Source organism: Lethenteron reissneri, chromosome 12 (genome assembly GCF_015708825.2).
Source record: "Lethenteron reissneri isolate LAM-NWPU_2019-01 chromosome 12, ASM1570882v1, whole genome shotgun sequence".
Taxonomy (NCBI): Eukaryota; Metazoa; Chordata; class Hyperoartia; order Petromyzontiformes; family Petromyzontidae; genus Lethenteron; species Lethenteron reissneri.
The window spans coordinates 6,191,841-6,217,396 of NC_083790.1; the positions used below are offsets into that span (position 1 = coordinate 6,191,841).

Consider the following 25,556-nt stretch of genomic DNA (forward strand, 5'->3'; position numbering starts at 1 on the left):
AACTGTTCTTTGACTTGAATAGAGGAAACCAGATGCATCCTCAATTGGAATATCTTGAGTTCGCAGTCCACCAGGAAACTGTAAATTATACAATTTCGGTGACAAGTAATGTCTCGACAAAAACTGAACAATACAGACGCACAATGAATGGATGACCGCCCTCAGCACGCTGAATACTCTTTAAATGAGACTCGTATATTTAGCCCACCAAGTGGTGCCCTTTCTATTCAGCATCAGTGACCTATTCAAAAGGTAAAGTGGCAAAGGTTTAATCAAATGATGACATTATGTCTGGGTTTGTAAGCCCCTTTACCAAGAAAGGTGAACAAGACATGCGAGGTCAATGATAGATAATGAAGACCTGCCGAGACACCAATTACTGCAAGAGGCATTCATCAAGCAGTGGATAGAACAAGGCTAATGATAATTTTAATAAAGTGATCAAACAAATTATATTCAATTACCGTCTTCCTATGATGCTGCCATTGTGCAATGATTAGCACTGGACTCGCAAACCACCAGTCGATGGACAGGGCGAGTGTGGTGGGGTAAAGTGTGGGTACCTCTTCCAAGACATGTGACCAGGGTGAAAGAGTAGGCCAAATATCCCCCGAATGAGGTTATCTTGCGGAGGCAATGGCATTGGCAGTGCAATAAGCAAGTCATCACAAGGCTGCACCTTTATCTTTGTTTTACTATATTCATGTATTCACGAAGTCGGCCTTGGAAAATAGCTGGATAGCGCAATGAAACGGCTCCAGTCGGGTAACAAACTTCGGGCAATGAACCTCGGAAATGTTCCAACAGAATGTTCAGTTTTGAGTTTTAGAGCTGGGCAGTTTAACTACCCAGTCAAGTTTTGATTTAAAGCTTTCGTGACTGCAGTGATTCATCTTCTTGGTTCTTTCGGTAAAGTCACGTAGAAGGGAAGTAATAAAATTATAAAAATAAAACATAATAAAATAATTCTCACGACGTTTCAGCCACAACGCAAGCAGCCGTCCTCAGGTGAAAACCAGGTCTGTCGGGGAGATAGCGTCTGAATCTCTTTTCACCTGAGGACGGCTGCTTGCGTTGTGGCCGAAACGTCGTGAGAATTATTTTATTATGTTTTATTTTTATTATTTTATTACTTCCCTTCTACGTGACTTTACCGAAAGAACCTAATAAGATGAACTCCCCCATTGTTTAAACCACCATGCCAGGAGACAGAATCGAATTGGTGCCCTCTGGATCTTCAAGTCCGCTTTGATAACCTTTAATCCATAGCAGTATTAAATTAATGAATACGTTAAAAAGCCATCACCACCCCAAATGTGCTATATAACCACAGCGTATTCTTCCTTTAAATTAAATTCAGATATAAAGACTAGAATTACTCTTTGGTTCTTACAGTAAAGTCATGTAGAATTTTTTTTAAAATAATAATAAAATACGACGTATCGATTGCAACACGAGCAACCATAATCAGGTAAGAAAGAATGAGAAAACAAACATAGTAAAGTTAGAAATATAATGCAATACAACACAGAGAGTCGGCTAACACAACAGTCAACACCCTACCTGGTTGATTACGTTCTTCCAAAGATTGCTAAATTTGAGAGAGACAAAACACAGACACGGAGACACATAGACATACACACAATCAGATAGAGACACACACAGAGAGACACACAGAGAGAGAGAGAGACACACAACATAGACAAACAGAGAGACAAAGCTTCGAATCTAGTTTAAAGACTATAATTGTTTTCACTTATATTTCGTTGCTAACACACATGTTCGCTTGTCACTCCAAGCTGTTACCTGCTAAGTCAAACTTAAAAAAAGAAAAATCCCTGAGGCAACAAAGCAGGTACACGCCCACATACTTCTCAGCCTAGCCACACACACACACACAAAAAGACCCTCCAAACAATCAAAATATACATCTGCCTGCCATTGTAACAGGTGGCCGCTCATCAGCATGCCTCCCTCTGCCGAGGCATCCCAAGACGGGCTGCTCATTGTTGTGGCGTTGGTGTTCCCGGTGTCGTGCGTGACAGTGGCTGCCATGTGCCTCTACTGCGACCTCAGGAGATGGTTTACATCGTCCGGGGCAAATCTCGACCGAACGAGCAGCCCGGAGCAAAAGGGCAGCAGCAGCAGCAGCGGCAGCAGCATCAGAGTCATCCAGCCGGACCTGAAACTCAGTCGCAGCAGCAGCGCCGTGTACCTGAACAGACCCAGCAGAGAGGACTTTGAAAGGCGCTTCAGCATGCCTGCTGGAGACTCCTTGGCCCGGGTTAATGTGATGCAAACCAATACATCTTTGCTCCAGAGCCAGATGTGCTACTCATCTACTGACGGTAAGATAGTGGGGGTGGAGGGGGGGATTGTTATTTGCATATTTCATCCATGCAAATATTTTCAGAATGTTGATGTTGAATGGCCTTCATTCAAAGTGATGTTTCGGGAGTGTTTCGTGATGTCCCCCCCCCCTCCCGATGTTGTACTGAGCTACTTTATTAATTGACTATGGCAGATGCACATGGTGGGGGAGGAGGGGGGAGAGTAGCAGTGGCGCAGTTGTCCAGCCGTGTGCTGACACTTGTAACCAGAGTTCGATTCCTGGACACGACTAACATCAGTGGCGAGTGATCTGAAATGGTCCTGGGTGATTACCACGTTTCCATTCTTCGTGCAACCTGCACCGACCAGCGTGGTGAAGCATGGTCAAAACAAATCCAATGGCAATCATAAACAAGGGAAGCCCTTCATCCAGCAGTGGAATGACAAAGTATGTCAATGTGGCTTTCAAAACGTGCATTATCACAGGCGCACGCACACTCGCGAGAGCAATGCATTTTTAAGAGCAAGGGTCTGAAAAAAAAATATTAAACCACCTCGAATTTAAGTTTTGAACCTCTGTTAAGCAAGCCTATGGGTCGTGCTAAATACCTGTTTGTATTTGGTAATTGCACAAAATATGAGCTGCCGTGGAGTTACGGTGAGCAGACTGTGGACTTGCAATCCAGAGGGCGCCGGTTCCAATTCATCTCGAACGCGGCAGTTGAATCGATGGTCCGAGCATCTTCACCCGCCACCCCCCCTCCCCCATGCAGCATCAATGGGTACAACACATGTTGTATGTGGTTCAGCGAAGTGTGGGTATAACATACCTCTTCCAACACGCCAGGTCAACATGGAAGAGGAGATCAATTGCCATCTATAGAGTTTGCTGCAGTGGAAGCCCTTCTGCCGGACTTGGCATGAGCAAGCAAATTGCAGGGCCTCGCCTTCATTATTTTGCCATACTGAAATATGTATTTCATTTTGGTGGTGCCAAATTTGAACAGCAATGTACTGTAATATTACATTCCCTTCATGCTGCTCATACTGCAGTTGTTTTGTGATATATGGGTTGAATGGTCACCTGCTAATGGATTTTAGAAATGTGTAGAATACGACGGCAAATGCAGGACACACTTATACTGGTAGGAACCTCCTGGTTACACCAGCCCACAGGGGATTATTGTGTCCGTCCGTCGTGCATCCAAAAATGGGAGGGGTGAGGCTGGGTGGAGAGGGTTGAGTGGGGAGCTGGGTGGGGAGGGTGGGGAGGGGCTGGGTGGGGAGGGTGGAGAGGGGCTGGGTGGGGAGGGTGGGGCTGGGTGGGGGGTGGGAGGGGTTGGGCTGGGTGGGGAGGGGCTGGTCACCCCGTGGTGCCCTCATAAAACTCAACATTTAACCTACTCACACCGGCTTGTGCCCGCCCTCACAGTCGGCCATATTTGCGGAATACACCACGCCGCCGTTGACCCTGGCCATTGACCGAGCAACCCAACGTTCCTACCAGCTCCCTCCGCAGGAATGTGTTTTGAAATGCAAAAATGACAAGCACAGACACAATATGAAGTGTAAAACTGGATGTGTGACATTCCAGAAAAAAAGGTCAGGTGCAGTTTTGGGCAATGCGAGTGCTCAATCCCTGTACAACCCCGAGGGTGTGTCCCTCCTTGTCATACAACATCCCCAAAGTAGAAGTGCAACAGCAGCTCTGACAAAAAATTACAGCGTATAAATACCAGTCTCTCACGTTCATTACGACCTTCAGGGCACGACGGGACATCTTGTGATGTTATAATTACGATGTGCTGCACCATTTAAAGCACCATGCTGACCAAGGCAGATTCCGCCCTGAGTTTAAAAACACGTGCAAGATGGTAATGTTCTTCTTCCAAAGTAAATTGTCAAGATTCAGCTCCCCCTTTGATCTTGCTATGGTTCAGGGTTGTTGCTTTGATTGGTCACAACCCATCACTACATACAGGTTTTTTTTTTTACTCAAATTCTTCCCGTGGAGTGAAATCTGCAATCAAAATATTCCCATGGGGCACTCCTCATACTAATGGATGCCCTTGGCAACAAGATTTTCTATCTCAAGGGATTTTCCAGGTGAACGTTTTTTTTTATATAAAAAAGGCACAACATGATTGCCAACGAGCATTGCCACGCGAGCTGCAACTATTAGCTGATGAAATAATTTGGTAATATTGATTTACTGTCTTGTTTATTAAAGTTGATGTGACTCAAAAAATGATTGCATAATTTCTGCACATGGGGATAAAAACATGCATTTAGGTTTGAAGGGACTTATGACATCACCATCTTCATCGTTATCACATTGGGCTTGCTCTGTGGTGAGATTCGAGGGCGGACAATCATTTTAGAATGGCTACTGATTAATCGACGTATAAATCAGTTCAAATTTGATCACTTTATGAGATAATAAGTTTCAGAAATATTTTTTCAGCACTGATCAGCACGTTGCGTGACGTGACACCATTGCAAATGTGTACAAAGTTCACATCCTTGCCACGTGCATCCACCCAGGTGCCTCAGCGGTAGAACGGCTCGCACTCGAAAGGTTGCATCCTGATTGGGAGTTGACTCGGCCCATCATCTCTCTGGGGTTGATTAAAATGAGTACCACCTTGTGGAAGTCCATTAATGGTTGCCCAATGGAGAGACTTAGTCCCACCATAGGAATGTGGAATTTCCACCACTGGGCTCAAGGCTGTAAACAGGAAATGAGCACTGTCTCAATGCTCAATCGCATTGAATATGTAATTTTAAGAAACATTTCGACCAATTAAAATTTTTACTTCGAGTAAATGCAATACATTTTGTTTCCCATTCCAGTGGAAATAATTTGGTCATTCCCGAAATGCTTTGTTGCGTTTGTGCCACTGATCGTGATCGTCTCAACAGGTTCTCAGTATGGATCTACCAACCTGTTAATCAACTCGCGCCGCCCATCGATAAACAGCCCACTGGATCCAAGCCAATTCAACGTAGACATTTACAAACAAGCTCAAGTACGTGCACATACAATAACAATGTGTTCAGTTTACTTATTGGGCATGTGTGCTCAATTATGTATATATATTTTAACAAATACCTTGATTGGTCTTTTTTGTGAGTTTGATGCCGAGCCACGGTTGGCATCAGGGGCAAACGATATCCCAACCAGTTATTGCCCCTCCACTCCTCCGCTTCTCAAACCTGCACTGATCAATGTGGTGAAGTATAGTCAAATAACCTTTACTACCGACATAGCATGGGGAGGAATCCATCCAGCAGTGGATTGACTAAGGGCTGTGCTGTTTATTTTTAGTTATTTTATTACAATCTTGATTTTCAAACTAAAATATAAAGACATCTTTACACAATTATATGAATGTTTTAAATTCTCCACATTTCCAGAGTATTAAATAACCAAATTCCAATGTAGAACTGTACAACTCTGTATCGTATACATTATTGCATATTCAAATAATCAGCCACGTTGAATATTTCGCATATATGTTCCTGACTTTATTGGGGTAATATATTACATAAAATATAAAGTCTATATAGTATACAAGAGCTATTTAAAAAAAAAAGCTTGCTTGGAACAGCATTTGCTCATTTGCACGTCTTACGCTTCTGCCTTCACAATCAGCCCCTGGAAAATGTTGAAGAATCTTGTCCGCTGGGCTCTATCAACTTCTGCCTTTTATATGAGGAGGAGCTGAACATCCTGACCGTTCAGATCATCCAAGTGCGGGATCTGCCAGCCAAAGAATTCGGGAAGCCAGCCTCCTTCATCTGCACCGTGTCGCTGCTGCCAGACGTTTCGTCGCTGCAGAGCCAAGTCCATCACAACACTCCGAATCCCATCTTCATGGAGAGCTTCCTCTTCTCGGTGCCCCTGCTGGAGCTGCATCGGAGGACCGTGCTCGTCAAGCTGTTCGAAGTCGACAGATTCTCCAAGAAAAATATCGTCGGCAAAATCGAGCAGCCCTTGCGAGACCTCCTGCTGGACATGAAGGCTCCCCAGCACTTCCTCAAGAAGATAAAGTTGTGCCGGAACGAGGTATGCTCACGCTGAGAAGTCCGGTGTGATCGCTTTGGTTGAGCGCTCACTTTTATTTTCATTTCGTGCACTCAGTTTTCATACTGTGGTACACGTTATTCATACGGTGCACAGATGTTTTTATTGAAAGAAAAAAAAAACACTTAGACGCATTATGGAAGAGAGTTGTGGTGTTTTTTGCAGGTTAAATAATTAAAGTGACTGCCAAGGAAGCAAACAAGTCTCAGCTGAATGAACCTTGAACCGTAAATATAGCTGAGCAATGGCAGCAAGGTTGCGACATCCTCTGAGCCCGCGATGTCTTACAGACACTCGATATGGATTTCTGTAGATATCGTGTACAGGGTTTCGTTTATTGCCATTCAACTTGAGCAAAAGGTTACACACCTTTATGGGGACACAATGGAACGCTAATCAGCCATTTCCTTTTAGGGAAGGCTCTAGTTCATGTTGTTTGGGTGTGGTTGGTCACATCAGATAAATATTTTGGTGGATACGCCCAAAGGCTGACAACACTTTTATTATTTTAACACATTGAAACATGTATTGTTTCTAACATGGTAATGTTCACACAAAAGGAAAACTAAAGTCTCAACCTGACTTGAACACATTTATTCGTCACCTTTTGACTGCCACCGCTGTATAAAGTTCTACATTCCAGTGCAAATTCACAGTTTAAATGGACCTTCTGTGTTCTAAATGTTGGCGAACATGTTGAACATGACTCCACGGCCGGCTGGTTTTACCCTGAAATGTTTTGAATACAGTCATTCAAATGTACAATACGCCAGGGCCGTGTTAGCTTCTACATTGTCATCTATTTGACCAGTCGGCACATTCGACCTACCATTGTAGGCAAAAGGTCATCAGTGCAGTTTATCAGAATGTGTGAACCACATTTCCTAGAGCTGGCCTTTGTGGACAATTCACAAGCTGGTAGTCTGTCAATGCAAAGCTCCATATACAACACAATATGATAATGAATTTAACATTTGTGTTTTGCATTGTAATGTATCTTTAAGGAACATGGTGAGTTGTCAATATCGCTGGGTTACCTTCCAAAGGCTGAAAAGCTTACGATCACTGTGTTACAAGCACGGAACATCAACGCAATTCAAAATGGATCCCAAGGTAGGTTTTCAGTTTTGAGAGTGGCATACACATGGCCATCATCTTTATCAATCAAATGCAAAGTGCTCTTTTTCAATTATATAGCGAAGAGTTATTCCCTCTGGCTCAGCCGTTAGGAAGATCCCTTCTGAAATACTGTACCGTAATTGATTAGTTGACTAATTGACGAAGAATTACAATGGGAATACTTTTTGAGGTTAACTCCATGGGTCCCATTACAATCGATGGCCGCTCTTACATCCTGCCACCCAAAGGCAGCAAACCCCCTGTAAGCCAAACCTAGCGTGGTTATGCCAATTATTTCAACAAGTGCCATCCATGAACTCTCATCCATTGTCACACTTACGAACAGAGGTGAGACTATTTTCCAACGATTTAAGTGTTGTCCGATTTGCCAAGCAAACAAATACCCAGTAGAGTGCAGTACTTGATTACATAAATGGGATATCCCAGCTCTATTACACAGTGCTATAGTGTACCGGATGGTTTTGCGTTTGGTAATTCCACAAATCAGTCTAAGACTGACATAATTGCTGATCATCATTGCAGAGAGCTGAGGCCTGGTTTAACCTGCCTAGTTACTATGGGCCATGTGGCAAACACATTAACAACAAGAATGGTCTTAAGTTATAATTTGAAGTTATTGTATTTGTGTTTTTTTCTCTCTCTCAGGACTATTTGTAAAGCTGACCGTTTCTGTGGAAAATGAAAAATATATCAAAACCAAAAAAATCATGCAAAAACAAAGAGATGGTGGCATCGAGTTTAATGAATCTGTGGCTTTCAGCTATTCATCTGAACAGCTGGCAAAGACACACCTGTTATTCCAGGTTATCCAGACCAGCAGTGGAAAACAGAAGGTCGAAGTTGGGCGCATCTTGTTTGGCAAGGACAGCTCTGAAAAAATACTGGCTCGGTGGAAGGTCATCATGTCTGGACAGCCTGCCCGGGCCATCTGGTACAAATTAAGCGCACCTGAAGTGGACCCCGGATCTCCATAACTGTCAATTGACAATATCACATCACAAAAATACAGTGACACTTTTCTTTGAGACTCCTGGAGAATGTTTCAAATGAACTGTAAATCTCGAAAGGTTTACAGGAGTTAAGTACCAATGACTGATGAATGTGGGATGAACTTGTTTGCTTTTTCAGTCAGGTTAATATTTACAAGCTACAAAGGCGGTTGGTTGGGTGACTCGTGGGTGGATTATACTGTGCCTGGGTATTGGAGCTAACGACCCCTTAAGAGCCTGAGCTCCTGCGTGGACATGTTAAGAGTGAATTTTGTTTGCTCAGCCCACAGAGATTGCCTAAGAATGACAAGATTGATGGCACCAGCTCAATTACATTGCACTGAAGAAAACCCGAATAAAAAGCTGTCGCTCCTGTTCTTGATTTAATTACTGTACATAATATGGTGTATATATTAGAGGGCACTTAATTGACTAAAATTCGAGGGTGTTCACGTTTGGCACAATGTTTGTGAAAAGCATGTCTGAACTATGGATTGCATTGGGAGCAGATTTTAAAACTGCAAGGGTACATTTCAACAACAAAAACAAATGCCAGTCATTCAGCTGTCGTACAGAAATCACCCAACTGGTCAGAATAAAAGAAGGCAATTTAAAATGCAAAACAGTAATTCTATATTGAAATAATCCAGTGTTTGATATTCAATATAACGCTAAAGTGCAGTATTTTGTTGTTGTTTTCTATACAGTCGTTACTTTAAGTCTTTGCATAGCAAATAGTGTTGCTTTCAGTAATCATGAATAAAAACTTTACAGCAAACCATTGATGTCGTTGATTGGCATTTTACCACTCTATTTACGTTTCAAATTGAAGTTTCGCTTGTTTAATTTTTATTATGTTACGTGGTAAGACGCTGCGGTGAGGTTCTGCAAGAACTGGCCCTGCAGCAACTGCAAGATATATAACAAGATGCAGCATGCAAGATGCAGCCTCAAGGCACACCTCATAAATTGTGCACAGATCAATGTGTTTCACGTTTCATTTGTGAACAAGTTTGACCATCATCATTAATGTAGAACACGGAGCTGTTGCTGTTGCTGTCGGACTGCAGAATCAAATCGAAGAGAAAATCTGCCAAACTGATGTTTTAAATGCACTTTGGTCATGTACGGAAATATTGTGGTGTGATTTGTAGTTTACTTGAAAAAAAAAGAATCGGTTAATGGGACATGCCAAACATTATACATCTTCTGTACAGAGGCCAGTTTTGTTGGTTTGGCCAGTGGCGGCTCCTGCAAAATCTCTCAGGGGGGGCAAATGTCTGGATGATTGATAAGGATAAGGTCCACCCATGCAATGGATAAATTAACAGCTTAAGCATGTAAAGGCAACTTCAATTCTTTAATATTAATGAAAAATAAAGTGACTCTTACAATACATCTTGTTTGTTTCTATACTCACTATTAAAACAAACCACTCAAGTTTATTTTATTAAAGATTCCACTAGGTGGCGATAAATTATATTGTTGGATGAAACGTGCTTACGTATGATGACGTTAGCACGTATGATGACGTAAGCACGTTAGTGCAAGCCCTCCCGGAAGCCATAGAGAATGCATTGGAGCGCCCGCCGTTCGAAAAAAAACATCTTTCAATGTAAGTCTATGGGGCCACTCGGGGCGATTCTCAGCCGGAGTGAAATCGCCCAAAAAGAGGCGGTACTCCACAGAACGTGACATGACGCTGATTGGACTATATCCAGAGGCACAGTGACGGCTAGCGTGACTCTGTGGTTCAATGACATTGGTGGTGCGTCGCCCAATCGCCCTAATGAAGAAACCGCCCCTGGGTTTGGCCATGGAAGATTTGATTTGTATCCATAACCTTTCTTGAGCATAATGTCCCAGTCATGTATTGTACCTTTTGACATGCACATTTTTGTGCCAACTTAGCTCATGCCGCCATAGCTTTGGCAAAAAAGGACCGCATTGAAATGAAAATTATAAGAATTGTGAAACACCAGATTTATGGCTGAAAAATCCAGGTTTGATTTAAGTGCAGTCGATTTTGGTTACATAGACCACAGCACGCACGAGTATTGCACAAAACACATAAATACCTAACCACATAGACACGAAATATTTACGGATTTTACGTACATATGTACACGTACAACACTTTGTCAATCCACTACTGGGGGAGGTTATCCTGGTGCCACGTGGGTGTTTTTGGTTATTCGACCGAAGTTCACCACAATGGTCATCGGTGAAGGTGGGGAGCATTGATGTTGGGGCATAGAAAGTAGAGCACAGTACAACAAAGTAGTTGTGCCGCACTGACCTCTAATGCACACACCGTAGCTCCACAGCAGCCAAAAACAACCGAACGTGCATGGTGGTCACCCATCCAAGCACTATTCAGGCTCAAACCTGTTAATCTCTGGAGCTTATTTTGTAATAAAAATGTTTCACATGGCAGTTACAGTGATATAGTTTAGAGATGCTTGTCTTCACGGGTCGGCGAATAAACCTTGAGCCAATATAATTGCATAGGGTTCTCATCCAAACCATGGAATTAAAGACCACGCCTGAAACATTTAGCAATATCGAGAATGAATAATTAATGACAACACAGACACAAATCTACTAGCATGAGAATGACTGTAATTCTTGCCCTGTTTCTGTGGTGTGGGACTGTAATTTTATTTTGAAGGAAAAAAAATGAATGACATTCCATGCTTAAAACATTTTATTCCTATAATGGAAGGAAATACAAACACACGGAGCACTTAGAGTCTTAGATACTAAAAGGTGCAAACATATTTTTGTTTGTTTTCAGAGAGGGGTCGTTGAGGAAATGGCATCATTTTAATGAGAGCAGGCAGGTGTTTCCTGCAATAAAATTGTGCCTCTGTGTGTCTGTCACACGCACATACCTTAAATGTGCGCTAATCACACAAACAGCCTTGAACCATATGTTCTGAACTTAAAGTGTCATCAGTACGGTGTGTCTGCAAATCTCAGCAACAAAAACATTTCCGTCACTACATCCTGTTTACGTGATGGAAATTAACCGATTTGTTTGAACGATATGGATACAATCTTAATGTAAAAATTTGATTGACTGGACTTATTTCTCAAAATGTTGCAAGTTATAACCCACTAGACCAATGGTTCTTAAACTGGGGTGCACGCACCCACTGGGGGTACGATGTGCCCTTTCTGGGGGTACGAGACATGGCCAGATTTTTTTAGAAGGTAAATCATCGAAAACGCTAATTCTGCACTGGCACGTAAGTACAACTACCTTGTTTAATCAAACCCTATGTATTCATTAACATTACACTTTTTTACGATTGAGAACCACAGGGATGCAGGCTGCAATAAAGGTGAAGAACCACTGAACTAGAGGGAATGATGGTTCCATTTGAGTAATCCCCCCCCCCCCCCATTTTTATCGTAAATGTGCTATTGGCGTTACATCATGAGATGCAGTGTAATTCGGATCTCTTACAGAGCAGTGTCACCCCTTCGTATCTGAGAACGGCCAGTGGAAGTGGATATTACACAGATACCTACAAGATCCCTGAACTTGACCTATGGTCCACAAACAATACATTTTCCCAATTGCGTGACATTCAGATCGATATTGTAATTTTCAGGGCTATAATTTAGCCATATAAAGTGCAGAACCACATTTAAATGATTGTTTTTTATGCAATCATTGGTGACTGGTCTGAGACCATCAGCTTAATATACTTGAGAACTCGGTGTAATCACAGGCAGCTGCTTGGATTTGAAGCCAAGATCTCAGTTGTCAGTGTTCAGCACTTTGGGCAGAGCCACCCAGCCACCTCCTGAGTTCAGTAGTTTATGGTTCGAGTCTATATATATTTTGGTTTATTACATCTACCAACAACATATGGTGCTGCCCTTCTGAACTCCTGGTCATTGTATTCTGCATTCAACAGGTTTTTGATGGAACAGTGTCACACATTTGATCGCACGTGACTGTAAGTGGCATTCCCGGATTATTAGAATTGATTATCATTGAAAGCTTCATTGCTATTTTATTTATTATGAAAAAAAAATAAAGTGCTGCGCATTGCAAAGAGGCCACCAGCTTCTTCGTAATGCAGATAGAAAAGGAAGTTTCAATGCATAAAAAATAGACAAATTTGGTTTTGCATCAGCACAGACTCGCAATGCAAAACAATACTTTGAGATAGACCCAAATGGCAGATATGCTCCAAATGGGTCTTGAAAATATCATAACCTCACAATCTGCGAAATTCACACGATGTAATTGCTCCTCTAATCGGTGGCACACCGCGTTGGAGAGATTGTTTTTCGCGGATTACTGGAACCTCCGCAGGGGTCGGCGGATTTACAAAGGCCTCGACCCATATCAGTGCGGATTCAGGAATTGTAGTTCTGCTGTACACAGTGCTCATTGGCAGAGTCAAGCAGCTGAGAAGGAAGATGCCAACGGTAAGAGCTAGGGACAGCTTATGTTCAAGTCTTTTTTACAGGTAGGAACAACAGGTTCCACACTGCCCACCAGGGATTATTTGTCTGTCTGTCGTGCATATTTGTCTGTCGTGCACGAATGCGCTGTCCAACCAAGTTCCTACCTGCCCACTCCAAAGGAACGTGTTTGTCAGTGTCCATATTTTCCTGGTCAGTGTCACAGAGGCGCTAACAAGCGCAGATTTCAAACGTTCCACTGAAAGCAAATTGCTGTTCCCACTTCGTTTATCAAACTCCTCTTCCAAAGGCACTGCCATCCTAGCTGGTCTCGTTTGGACTTTTCATTCAAACAATTTGAATTTTGCCCCAGGCACTGACACGTTCTTCTTTGACTTCCAGTTGTGATCATCCGACAATGATTTTCTCGTTAATTTAGCCAGCTTGTTTTACACGACTTTAACTTTAGCCCAACTTTACAGGTGCTTGCGATCAATCTCCTTAGTCATTCCCCTTGCATACTCATCGCTACGTCGGTCGTTATACCTGTCGACGCATACGGTGTATACCCCGTATTTTTGTACAGGGAAATTGAGTTTTCATGTCCATACGGCGTACAGATGTTTCAATACGGGCACAAACAAAAACATTTTGTCTATTTATTTGTTTCCCTTGTGATGGGACTTTGTAGGATGAACTTTGAGATTTATAAGGGCACGGGGTGACCAATAAGGTCTGAATTGTTCTGTAATAAGGTAAGGTACGTGATAAAGGCGTTGACAGGTATGTAGTGGTGAGTGTACTAGTGTTGAGTGTACTAGTGGTGAGTGTTTCTCCCTTTGGATGGGACTTTGTAGGGCTAACGTTGATATTTTTAAGGGGCACGGGGTGACCAATAAGGTCTGAATTTTTTGTAATAAGGTAAGTTACGTGATAAAGGCGTTGACAGGTATGTAGTGGTGAGTGTACTAGTGTTGAGTGTACTAGTGGTGAGTGTTTCTCCCTTTGGATGGGACTTTGTAGGATGAACGTTGAGATTTTTAAGGGCACGGCGTGACCGATAAGGTCTAAATGTGTCCATAATAAGGTAGGGCACTGATAAGGGGTTGACAGATGTGTGTCGTCAGCGCAACTGAGATGACTTCCACTTTTTCCATCTATATGTCATCGTTATGTTTCGTTTGTTGTCCAACCTCCAATTAGCACGGTTGGATTAGGGTTCAACATACAGGGTGAAAGTGGGGAGCATAGAAGTACTGCACAATAGTGGGTTTTCGTGCAGGGCACCCTGTGACTCACCCCCAAAATTCAAAATTTTGGTAAGTTAATCTTATATGACATTAAATAAGATAATGGCAAAATAACCATTGTTAACACTGTGCTATGAAGAAGGGCAATTGCCCGAAACGTGGAGTCGTTATATATATCGTTTTAAGGCCAGTGTTTGTTGACAAATGCGTTGAGTTGCAGTAATTAATATTGATAAAACACAGAGCCGGAACGATTTCTCGGCTTAAGCCCGGAACCTCAAATCGGAGCCGCGCGGTTCGCACCGAGCCCAGTGCAGCGCACGCGGCGTCCGGGTCGCGTTCCCGTCACGCAAAATAAAACACAAAATAACCTTCTGCGTTGCAGCGACAATCTAACTCGCGATTCGTCTTAGATAATTATCGGAACAACAACATTAATAGTACGAATACAACAATACGGTCATTCCCGTGACCATGTCGAGCTCGTAGATCTGTTGTTATACATTGAATCTCATAGACTGTGGTAGAGTGAGTGTGTTGAGTGTTGTGTGATTTAGTCAATTGCACGGCTAAAATAGAGTTTCCCGTGACGCTACGGAGTGTATCTTTAGTGTGTTTGGTACAATACCTGTGATTTAAGTTGCCACTGTTGAGTCGACCATCGTCTCGTGCTATTTAGAGAATTGTATGCGTCGTTGACACGGCGGTGAGGAGTTTGACCGCATGCACGAACGGCCCTTTTGAATGGATAATCACGTTAGTTTTAACAGCTGGTGAATGTAGTTGGGTTGTCGTGGTTTGATTTGTTTTAAATCGACCTCGTAAATATACGACTAGTCCTCAGACGACTATATGTGTGCGAGTTGGATTGTTAGATTTTTCTGCAGTTCATTTTGTGTCGGCATTACGATACGCAATACAAAAGGATTTGTTCACTCTTGACATTTGGGTATTGTCAATCAGTTACATTGCGTGCGATTTAACTCGATTAGATACAATTACCTGTAGTCGAGCAATTGATCTCATAAATTCATGTGTAGCCTTCATTGTGTTGTATTTATTAATTAGACGGGATTTGCGTTTTTCTTTTCGACGAGTCTTAAAGAGGACAATTGATTTAATTTCATGACATTAATCTTAGATTATCTATGAGGTACGTGATAAGTTCATTAAACTACATCCAAGTTATTGGTTTCAATTAGATTCTATGGTACATATAATTAATATAACTAAATTACTTGATACATGCCGAGTCTGGTGATTAGAATGTACAATATCGTTAACATTAGCAACGATACATGGTTATGATCTGTAACGTTGGAGATAAATAGATAAACGCCGATTAAAGTATGTATTTTTGTTAAGTGGTAGATTGTTCAGATTTCTTCACTAAATACAAATTAACGAAAGTAAGCAGGTTATACTGTATTTAGTAAATTACCATAGAGTACACCTGTAAAATACATTTGAGGTTATATCTATAATGATTACTTGGTTACGTGATCAACTATGAGGCATGATTAGATCAAATCTGTGCTAAACTAACTCAAAAGTACATTTACTTGAGTGAGCTCTCAACCACCTTTGAGCCAATTTGGACCGAGGTTTGTGTGCATTTAATAATTTTTCTAATTAAAAACAATGCCTTCCCAATGCACATCCGCTTTAATTTATGTTTATGGGCTCTCATCTGGATTAAGAACATAAAGTCCTCGACGTAATACACACTTTGCTGTTTTAACCTACACGATTTAATTAAATTGTGTAGCACGTGCTGCATAAGCATACACGTTTAAATATATACTGTAGTTTTACCGATATAGTTTTGTACTCAATTTATTTTCAGAAATTATTGTTATAGATCACCCAGTTAAACATTGGGTTGCATTTGTTCGTAAGCTTGGTGAATGGGGTCAGTTGTGAGCCGGGCTTATGAGGCCCTGGTGGGATACATCTTGGGTGCTCGGCGAAATGTACTTGCGGTGGAGTGGTCAGATCATGCCTCTTCCGAGGCAGTGAACTCCGTGGATGACACAGACGCAGAGCACAGACTCCTTGACCCCGCAAAGGTTTCCTCGCGCCTTCGGCTGGGTCGTGAGTTTGTGCCAGTCGAAGGGCCAGATCCATCTCCTCCCACGCCCTCTTTCCGCATCATGCAGTGGAACGTCCTCGCCCAAGGTGGGTCACTTGGCAATACTGTCCTGTATGTAGTCACAGTGGTGCCATATGCCACCCCAACACAGGTGTAAATCCAGCCTTAACTTGAGCCATAGGGAAATAACGTGAAATATGCATTGGTAACATTGTCAGTTGATATAAGCTATTAATTTGTTTCTTAACATTACATTTTTTCAACGAGTCCCATAATGTTTGAAAATAATCCAAGTGGAATTTTTTTTATTTAAATGTACGTGCATACTGTCCATTAGGCCCATAAAATAATGGCAACCTTAGTGAATTTGCTAAACAGTACCATGTTGCTATCACTGCAACATTCAGTTGCATCGTGTGCTTTCATTGCCTTGGAATGGATTCCAAAATATTCTCATGTTTCTTTCGGCTCATGTATCAGCCCTTGGGGAGGGCAAAGACAACTTTGTGTGCTGTCGACCTGCTGACCTGACATGGGCCGCCCGGTGGCCACTTATCCTGGATGAAATCGTATCTTATCAGCCCGACCTTATCTGCTTGCAGGTGGGTGAGACTGCAGGTCACACCAGTTGCTTTCATTAAAAGTCAATTTCCATGTAGGGCTTTCTTTTCTTTTATAGCACTTTGTTTGATGTTTCTTTCAACTTAAAGGTTACAGCATGCTGTATCTCAAGTATACATGTTGAAAAACAGCACTTATTTTTGCTATATACCAGAAATGTGATTAAGATCTGCTTTTATGTCATTTCCAGAAGTGGGCCTTGCTTTACGTGCAAAAAATGTAATAGTAAAAGTTGCAAAAGCGTTTAATTGTTGCACGTCACACGTCCTGCATGTAAAACACAGTGAATGCAGTTTAAAGGTTGTGTTTGAACATGAGTGTGACCCGGCTTAGCAGCGTAACGGTATACAGATATGCTCAGCATTCATTGTCCTCGGCCATCTGGCTGTGTCATGCTTCCGTGTGCTGTCTTTGCCTGCAGGAAGTGGACCGGTATCACGATGCTTTCAGCCCTGCGCTGAATCAGCTTGGGTACGGAGGTGCGTTTGTGCCCAAGCGCCATTCTCCATGCCTGGACGTCCAGCCCAACTATGGCCCCGATGGCTGTGCAATTTTCTATCGCAAGGAGCGATTTGAGCTCCTGAGTGGATACGCAATCGGTCTGCGTGCTGAGCCCATCCCCTACCCAACCCACCAGGTAGTGAGAGCTCGGAATTATCACAGCATAACCTTGCCATAAGCCATTTTTAAAATTGACAATACCACAAGAAACATTTAGCTGTTTTAAGAATGTTCTTGACATTGACTTTCTACGAGCCTCGAGCATTTTTGAGAAGCCAAGTAAATAATAGTTTGGGTATAGACAATTACACGGCTGTGGTTCGTATGCCAAATTGATGTTGAATATATACAACATTGTTCGTGCATTATTTCTCACTTTGAAAATTCACCTATATCCTAATTTCCTCAACTTAATTGTATTGGTTGCAAATTTGGGCAGTGCGCCGTGCAAGCGTCCATTCAGATAAAAACAGCGAATAGTTTGCTGATCATACGCTTACACAGTATGGTCCTTGCTGTGTCGCTGTTGAATTTTTTGTCAAACATCCCTGCAGGTTTTGTTGGTGTTGAAGCTCTGTTACGTTGACACGGGACATAGCCTGACAGTGGCGTGTACCCACCTGAAGGCACGGCAGGGCTGGGAGCGTCTGCGTGCCGCGCAGGCAAAACACTTGCTCAGCTGCTTGGACGGCGACCGAGAAGCTCGTGAAGGTCCCCTCATCGTGTGTGGGGATTTGAATGCCAAACCTGCAGAGACTGTTCATCAGCTATTTTCTGCTTCAGCCCTGGGCCTCGGCAGTGCTTACAGGTGAAGCAGTCCTGTGCAATTGTGGCAGCGATTTGCTTTGCATATTTCATCACCCTTTTATGAAAAGCCTTGTGTCATTTCTGTTCAAATGTTTATTTACCACGTAATCATATTGCCATTGTTATTCATCTGTTTTGGGCAAAGGAATAATACAGGTAAATTGACAGTCCATTGCATTACCTTTTCATACATCGTAAAAAAAAAATCATGTCCTTACAAAACAGTTGTTGACACTACTCTTATACAATGTCTTGTTTTATATAGATCGATCTTATGCTCAAAGTTTAAACCATATCTCCTTCAGAAATACACAGGCCCATTTAGAAGTATATGGGTCATGTATTCTGAAATACATGCGTGCTTGTCGCCTCAATGCTATTTTTATTTTATTTGTTTTCAACGGCAGGAAGTTGAGCGAGGACGGAGAGACGGAACCACCCTTCACTACATGGACGGTACGTGCCGGTGGGGAGACTCAAGCCACCTTGGATTATATATGGTACTCCCAGAATGCTCTGCGTGTGGAGCGGCTGCTGAATCTTCCATCTGAGCGGGACATTGGCTCTGGGCGGCTGCCTTCGTCCACATACCCGTCCGACCACCTCTCCTTGGTGTGCGACTTCAGCTTCGTCGGAGATACGCGTGCTACGTGACTTCCTCCCATCATGGGCCATAGACAGACTGGTTGTACCATGCTTTGACAAGGGAACTATTTCCTGAAGGGGTCTATTGCTTGTGCCTGTTCATTTTTTGGCCATGCTGAGGATTTGCCATTGATGTCAAAAAGGAAGTTGTTGAATGACAAAATCCCAGGTTTTTTTTGGGTCGTTGCATACAAAATAGACCATGGAATAATATGCAATAGGTCACAAATTTCACGAAGGAAATAATGGTACTTATATTGACTTGTTTGCAGAAGATCAGGTGTTTGGGTCTGTGCTTAACTGCATTGCAACTGCTAATACAATGGGCTGGTAGATTACTTGATGGGATTTATTTACTTTCAGATGCCAGGTACTAGACTTCATAGTGACAATGGCGTAATTAATTAATTGAATTGCATAATAACTTTTCATGAAACTGCTGTACGGCCATTTCGCTAGACCATCAACATTAATCAATAACCTTGCCTTTAAAGGGAAACATGTATTCGGTGAAACTTCAGGCAATGCCCCTTCACAGCAGTGTGATTGATTAATGTGTTGTGTTTATTATTTGTGCTTGTGCACCACAATGCAGTGTCACAGTTTATATTTTGCGTTACCTTTCACAACCAATCAAAATATTTAAAAGCAGTTCTGGAGCTACACTTTGCCCTCGTGTGCTTCTATTAGCACGAAATATCTTGATTTTATAAGAGTATAGTACTTGAACAATAGAAATGTCATTTTTGTCAAATGCTGCTGCCATTTTATTGAAAATAATGCTTCATCTCAATGCAAAGATATTTTTTTTTCTGAATGAAATGCTGCTGTTGCACTGTCAATATGTGGACATTAAATTAAAATTGTTTGCCTTGGTTATCCTGCATATTTAATTTAGTGTACATATTTGCAACACTGAGGGCAGAATAAAAAGTTTGATGTACATAGGCCATTCTGTCAGTCTGCTGCTGAATGAGCGCCTCTCCACGCCATGGAGGTTGTGAGCATTATTCTAGATTTGAAGTTTTCGGTATTTATACAGGTAGGAACAACAGTTCCACACTGCCCACCAGGGATTATTTGTCTGTCATGCATAGCCCCTCCCAAACATGTCCGCTCCCGGATTGGTGACCGCGAGCTTTCTGTCGTGCACGAATGCGCTGTCCAACCAAGTTCCTACCTGCCCACTCCGAAGGAACGTGTTTCTAGATTTGAAGTTTTCGTGACTGCAAGAATCCATACTCTTTGGTTCTTTCGGTAAAGTCACTGCAGATTTCTTGCCCAGTTCAGCAGTTGTTTCTAACTGTTGTGTCCCACCTGACGACCGGCGCTTGTGTTGCGCCCGAAACGTCGTGAGTTATATTTTTTTCACCTACGTGACTTTACCGAAAGAACCAAAGAGTTGTGAGCATTGTTTAATTCACCGCGCTATTCAGTGCCGGTTCGTGAAGGCAGGGAGCACAAGTACAGTACAGCAATATAATTTGTAGGCATTTTCCTTTATTGCCTATCCATTAGCCCCCCCCTCTGCCTCATGACAATTTGTTTGAGCAAAGTCGCTTATCCAAGCACTATCCAGGTTCCAATCTGCTTGGCTTGAGGTCTTAATAGGTGGGGCACATTCCGATTCATTCGGCCACAATAAAACATCGTCTATAGTTCTACAAAACATTGCGTTGACTGATTACTAAAACACATTAAAACTGGTAATTTTATAGGTAAATTGATAAAGGCTTGCACATTTTAATAACCCTGGCTCATCAACGAACATGTCAGACTGATTGACACTCCCACTTTATATATTTTTTAGAACGAATGACTAAAAGCCCTTTGGCATTCGGGGACAAATGAAAAGACCCAGCCTCAGCAGTTCAGAGACAAGAATGCACGGTGGAATGAACGCTCGCCGTGATAGACTTGAAGTGTGCCATTTTTCAGCTCCTTCAGCTGTTTTGAGTGAGAAAAGTAACGTGGAAGTCGATACAGATTTAGGCCTTTATAGTAACATGGTTAAGAAGTTGCGTGGATGACAGCTGCCACCTGCAGTCAGAAATGTAGAAGTGATTAGTTAAAGGTTTTTAGTGTATTACTGGGGAGCAATGGATTCAACGTAACCGTCTCGCCCCTTGTCAGTACAGGAGCCCCCCCCCCCCCCCCCCAAGGGAAGCTAATGACCCCACCAGCGTTGCCTAATTATGTGAGCTGCCCCTCGTCGAATTCCGCTCTCACACGCACACTAAATAAAGTGAAAAGCTTGAAACAAGATGCAGGCCCACTCATCCAGGACAAAGACGCGCTATATAAAGGGGCCTCCAGGTCTGGTTCCATTGACACAGGCTCATGGGAAGATGTCAAGCAAGACGGGAGTCATGGCAGCACATCTGCCGCAATGACTTGAACACTTTTCAAGAAACTCCTCAGTGTACTGCAAGAGAAGATGCATCAGCGCAAAGGCTGTACAACCCTCAACCGGTTGACTTTGCTTGTGGTATCTGGACATTCCTACACATCCAGGATTTATTGGACTGTTCTCCGATGCATGTACCCATCGCCGGCTGACCCATTCGATTCTTTTGTTGACCTTATACGGCACACTGACACGAGACCCATCAATACAAGTGTATTGATCATCGCAGCACGGTTGAGTTGGCCAGGGGTTCCAGGGCTGGAACCTCTGGGGCTCTGGGTTCGAATCCAGGCAGAAGTCCTATTGAACAGGATCCACAAGCGTTTGAGTTGATGGTCTCGCTCCGGTCACCTAATTGCTGGTCAAATAAAATATGCTCCTGCACTTACAAATTCCAGATGAGAGATCAAATATTAGTCTTATCGTCACGACAAACCTCACGTAGCACTGCCCTCTCCTGTGTGTGGATCATAGCTCCCTTGAAATGATCTCCCGTTTATATCCACTTCTGTGACTTCTGTGAGCCGTTCACAATACGATAGCTTTGCACTGATCTGCACGAGATCTTGAAAGGATTCTTCGTCTCGTAACGTGACACAGGATAGCAAAATATGAATATAATTTGGGGGTAAATTACAAAAAAATTGAAAATCATGTGCAAATCTTGACTCAAAGCTTTCGTGACTGCAGGAATTCATATTATTGGGTCTTTCGGTAAAGTCACGTAGATAGGTTCAAAGAAAATAACAAAAACTACGACGTTTCAATCGCAACACAAGCAATCGTCATCAGGAGAAAGAAGAGAACAGTCCAAAAAAATTTTTTGACTGTTCTCTTTTTTCTCCTGATGACGATTGCTTGTGTTGCGATCGAAACGTCGTAGTTTTTGGTTATTTTCTTTGAACCTATCTACGTGACTTTACCGAAAGACCCAATAATATAGCATCTGCAAAGTTTAGACGTTTCTTGTCTGAAAGTACAAGCTTTATGTAATCTTTTTTGTGGCTGCATGTCAGTGTGACTAAGAGCAGACATCTCATGGGTGGATGTCGATGCGGCTTTGGTGTATCGATAAAATCGTTAACATTGTGTGCAGTGCAACGTGGAATGACTCACCCGTTCAATATGACTTTGGATTTACACCATTGATATTAAACTCGAGTTGAACGCCAGCCCATGTGCATTTGAGCATGAAACCATTGTCAGAGCGACCCATGCATGAACTCCGTTTACCACAAAATACTGAGATAATTTTACCTACTTTATAAGTCCCCAAATACAAATTGCTTGAAACAATTACGGGTTAAAATTAACATAAAATATCATCCCCCTGCTGGTTAAAACCACAATTGCTCATTTTCGCATTTGAAACATTTAAAGTAGTGGCCATCCCTTCACGGCTGTAGCGAGATGTGGTTTGCAATAGTAAGCTCAAGTGTGAAATAATTATATATTTGTATTACCAATTTATGTGGCCCATAATGGGTAGGATATTTATTGTAATGAATAATAAAAGCTGAGTTGGAAATGTTTGAATTTTAAACCCATGAAAACAGGAAAATGCAGGCAGGCTAGAAACATACTTAACACACACACAGCTGTGCTCAAATAGCAGGAAGGCACGAGTCCCAGCATGCATTGCATGCAGGTCATGTGACCATATTGCATGTAAAATTCCCTCCGCCTTGTCTAGATCACCAACTCAAAGGAGCTGAAAGTGGTGATATCATTTAGACCCCCAACTCAAAAGAGTCGAGTGTTAGTTCACACCAATCATTCAACAAAAAGCAACGTGCAGTCTTTAGCATTTATTACAACTAAATTTCCGAAATAATTCAGTCCATTCTTGTTTAACAAGAAGCATTTTAAAATGCTACTGCAAATGAAACGTACATTACTTAAAAATATTTACTAACAAGTGAAGTAAAATCGCATTACTCTAATACACCATCAGTTTTGTCTTGTGTGTATTATGAGTGTGTAGTTTAAAATAACATTCGCTTATTCCCACTTTGCAGTCGTTTAAAAATAAAATGCGAAAATCATTTTGGCATGCAGTATCTTAGTAAAAAAACACTCGTAAAAATTGACAAGCTTAACAAATAGTTGATATGTATGGAAAGGTATTCCATCGCTTAAAATTAAGCTTGAACAAGAACCTGTTACACAAAAGCTAACATTAAAACATAACATTAAACGTTACATATATGATGTATATGTAGAGCGAATACAGTACATTATACAATGACGTGTTTCTCTTATTGTAAACATAACATGGAAACGGTAAGTGCTTGGGCACCAACCTACAATACTTTAACACACAACTTCATAGTGCCCATAAATATCATGCTGTAACACTGTTTTAGATATACAAAAAAATACCGTGAACATGGAAAATATCGTCAATTATATTTCCGTTAAAATATACCACGTTAAAACATTTCAATGTAAATGCATATGGGGTCCTTTAAAAAGCACATAAAGTTTGGACAGTCGTACTAAACGGCATGTTGTCATCTTGCATTTGTAACACAGCACTAGTTATGTAAATCAGTTCATTCGCTGCAGAAACTGCAACTGTGGTCAAGTCTTCAGGCTCATTTTCTAACCATTTCACGAACTTTGAAAGCCATCGAGTCTCTCTTCATTTGAATGCTCGGATCAAGTGATCTTCATTTGCATGGTATAAAAGCCACTCAAATTCATTATCCAGCCAGCGCAGACGGTGAATTCGATGTCAAATGCTTTGCGCCAAGAAAATCAGTTCTCTTTGGATGGAACATGTAAACCCACAGGTTAACATGTGCCAACATTTAAACTTAACATTTTCAAAGCAGAAGTGCCATGTGCCTTGCACATTGTTGAATCTTGTTGCTTGTCCATAACCATTATTCAAAAGTCATCAAGTTGTCTGGTGGCTGAAAAAGAAGAAGCAATATTTGATTAAAAAAAAAATCTTCAATCATGAAATATATATTTTGTATTAAATTATACATTTTGACTATTTAATTTAAGCCGAAATTAAACTAATGTATATATGTGGAAAGTAACTCACCTGGGCGATGTTGCTTTTACAGGCTTTATCTAAATGTTTGACCCAAAGGCTGGCATTGACGTCTGACACAGCTTGAAACTTGTACACATTGCCTGCAATTATAACAACACACATGCTTAAATTTCTTCACACACACTGCATTTTTCATTTTCCTGTACCCTTTCATCGGTGAATAACGTAAAAAAAATTACCAAACGATTGCCAATGGCAAGAACCATAATTGCTGGACAAACTCACTTCACATGTTTACATATGGTGCAGGAAACAATGAAGCTCGTTTATAAATTTGGTACGCTAAAAGGCTCCGAAAATCTGCTCGAAGTAATATTACCAACTTTACTCGAAACATCCTCGAACAATGGCTTAACTTTGTAACTCGAAACTTAGCTCTGGCAGATTGGGAACATCGTGGAATGTTGCGCAATGCCGCACCCGTGTTAACACGGCGAGCATGAGTCGCTGAACAAAAATCCCAGTTTTTCATTTGTCGTGTTTCATCTAATTGCGCCGATGATGCACATTGGGGATTAAACGCACCTCTTTCGGGGTCTGTGAGTTGAAACACAGTTGAATGATCAGGATCAGCAGCTCTAACCACCATCCAGCCAGCAATGTGGACCTTCTTAGATGGACGTGACTTAAACTGTGTGGGGAAACAAAGGAACACAGGCAACACGTTTGCATGCTTTCTTTTCAATTGTAGCAAAACTTCTGGTGGATATTTAAGGGGTGCTTTAAGCTCCAGCTTTTCAAACTGCAGCTTTTCAAGATCAAGCCTGGTTAACCTCCGCGACCTGACGGAGAGTAAATGATTCAGTCACAGGCACGAATGACGCTCAAGAATCAGAGCTTGGAAAGTGGCGTCGTGTATAATATGCACGTGACGACCAATATCATGGCACCTTCTGCCAGTATCAAAGTATGAAAAATAAGTATAGGTGTTACTCTTTCTGGAAATAAAACAGGTGTTAAGATGTTCAAACGTCAAACACATACCTTTTGCAAAGAATCAAGTCTGCATTAACCACACGTACATGCGGTGAGCATGCCAACAAACTCTAACAACCCATCTCTGAACTCACATGCTTTCTGTCCGCAACCTTCATGGACTTTGCCGAATAAAAGTACAGATCTGCTCCGCACAAAGAGATCCAGTATCTTGTCCACGGAGACATCTGTTACGACAAAAAATAGGAGCAAGAGCAA

At 42.0% G+C, this 25,556-nt stretch overlaps 3 protein-coding genes across 7 annotated transcripts in view; 2 read left to right on the forward strand and 1 right to left on the reverse strand.

Annotated features, from left to right (window-relative positions):
* Nucleotides 1-1,890: 1,890 nt before the first annotated feature.
* The window catches only part of LOC133341828 (synaptotagmin-2-like), a 389,152-nt gene continuing 365,486 nt past the window's right edge, over nucleotides 1,891-25,556 (forward strand). The window contains exons 1-5 of the mRNA XM_061550598.1: nucleotides 1,891-2,348; nucleotides 5,254-5,360; nucleotides 5,987-6,400; nucleotides 7,423-7,531; nucleotides 8,204-10,355. Coding sequence (XP_061406582.1) covers nucleotides 1,967-2,348; nucleotides 5,254-5,360; nucleotides 5,987-6,400; nucleotides 7,423-7,531; nucleotides 8,204-8,532 — 1,341 coding nt within the window. The 5' untranslated portion in view covers nucleotides 1,891-1,966 and the 3' untranslated portion in view covers nucleotides 8,533-10,355. The remainder of the gene's footprint in view (nucleotides 2,349-5,253; nucleotides 5,361-5,986; nucleotides 6,401-7,422; nucleotides 7,532-8,203; nucleotides 10,356-25,556) is intronic.
* On the forward strand, nucleotides 14,991-19,767 carry NOCT (nocturnin). The gene is made up of 5 exons (XM_061550578.1): nucleotides 14,991-16,400; nucleotides 16,795-16,916; nucleotides 17,357-17,572; nucleotides 17,991-18,244; nucleotides 18,651-19,767. Exons 1-5 carry the CDS (start codon nucleotides 16,130-16,132, stop codon nucleotides 18,895-18,897), a joined length of 1,110 nt encoding a protein of 369 aa, XP_061406562.1. The 5' UTR covers nucleotides 14,991-16,129; the 3' UTR covers nucleotides 18,898-19,767.
* The window catches only part of LOC133341821 (ras-specific guanine nucleotide-releasing factor RalGPS2-like), a 210,483-nt gene continuing 207,991 nt past the window's right edge, over nucleotides 23,065-25,556 (reverse strand). For 2 of the 5 annotated variants that reach the window (XM_061550582.1, XM_061550581.1), the window contains exons 18-21: nucleotides 25,433-25,525; nucleotides 24,888-24,993; nucleotides 24,351-24,442; nucleotides 23,066-24,213 (exon numbers count right to left, since the gene is read on the reverse strand). In XM_061550582.1, coding sequence (XP_061406566.1) covers nucleotides 24,184-24,213; nucleotides 24,351-24,442; nucleotides 24,888-24,993; nucleotides 25,433-25,525 — 321 coding nt within the window. In that variant the 3' untranslated portion in view covers nucleotides 23,066-24,183. Of the gene's footprint in view, nucleotides 24,214-24,350; nucleotides 24,443-24,887; nucleotides 24,994-25,432; nucleotides 25,526-25,556 lie in introns of all 5 variants that reach the window. The other 3 variants (XM_061550583.1, XM_061550580.1, XM_061550584.1) reach the window with 3 other exon arrangements.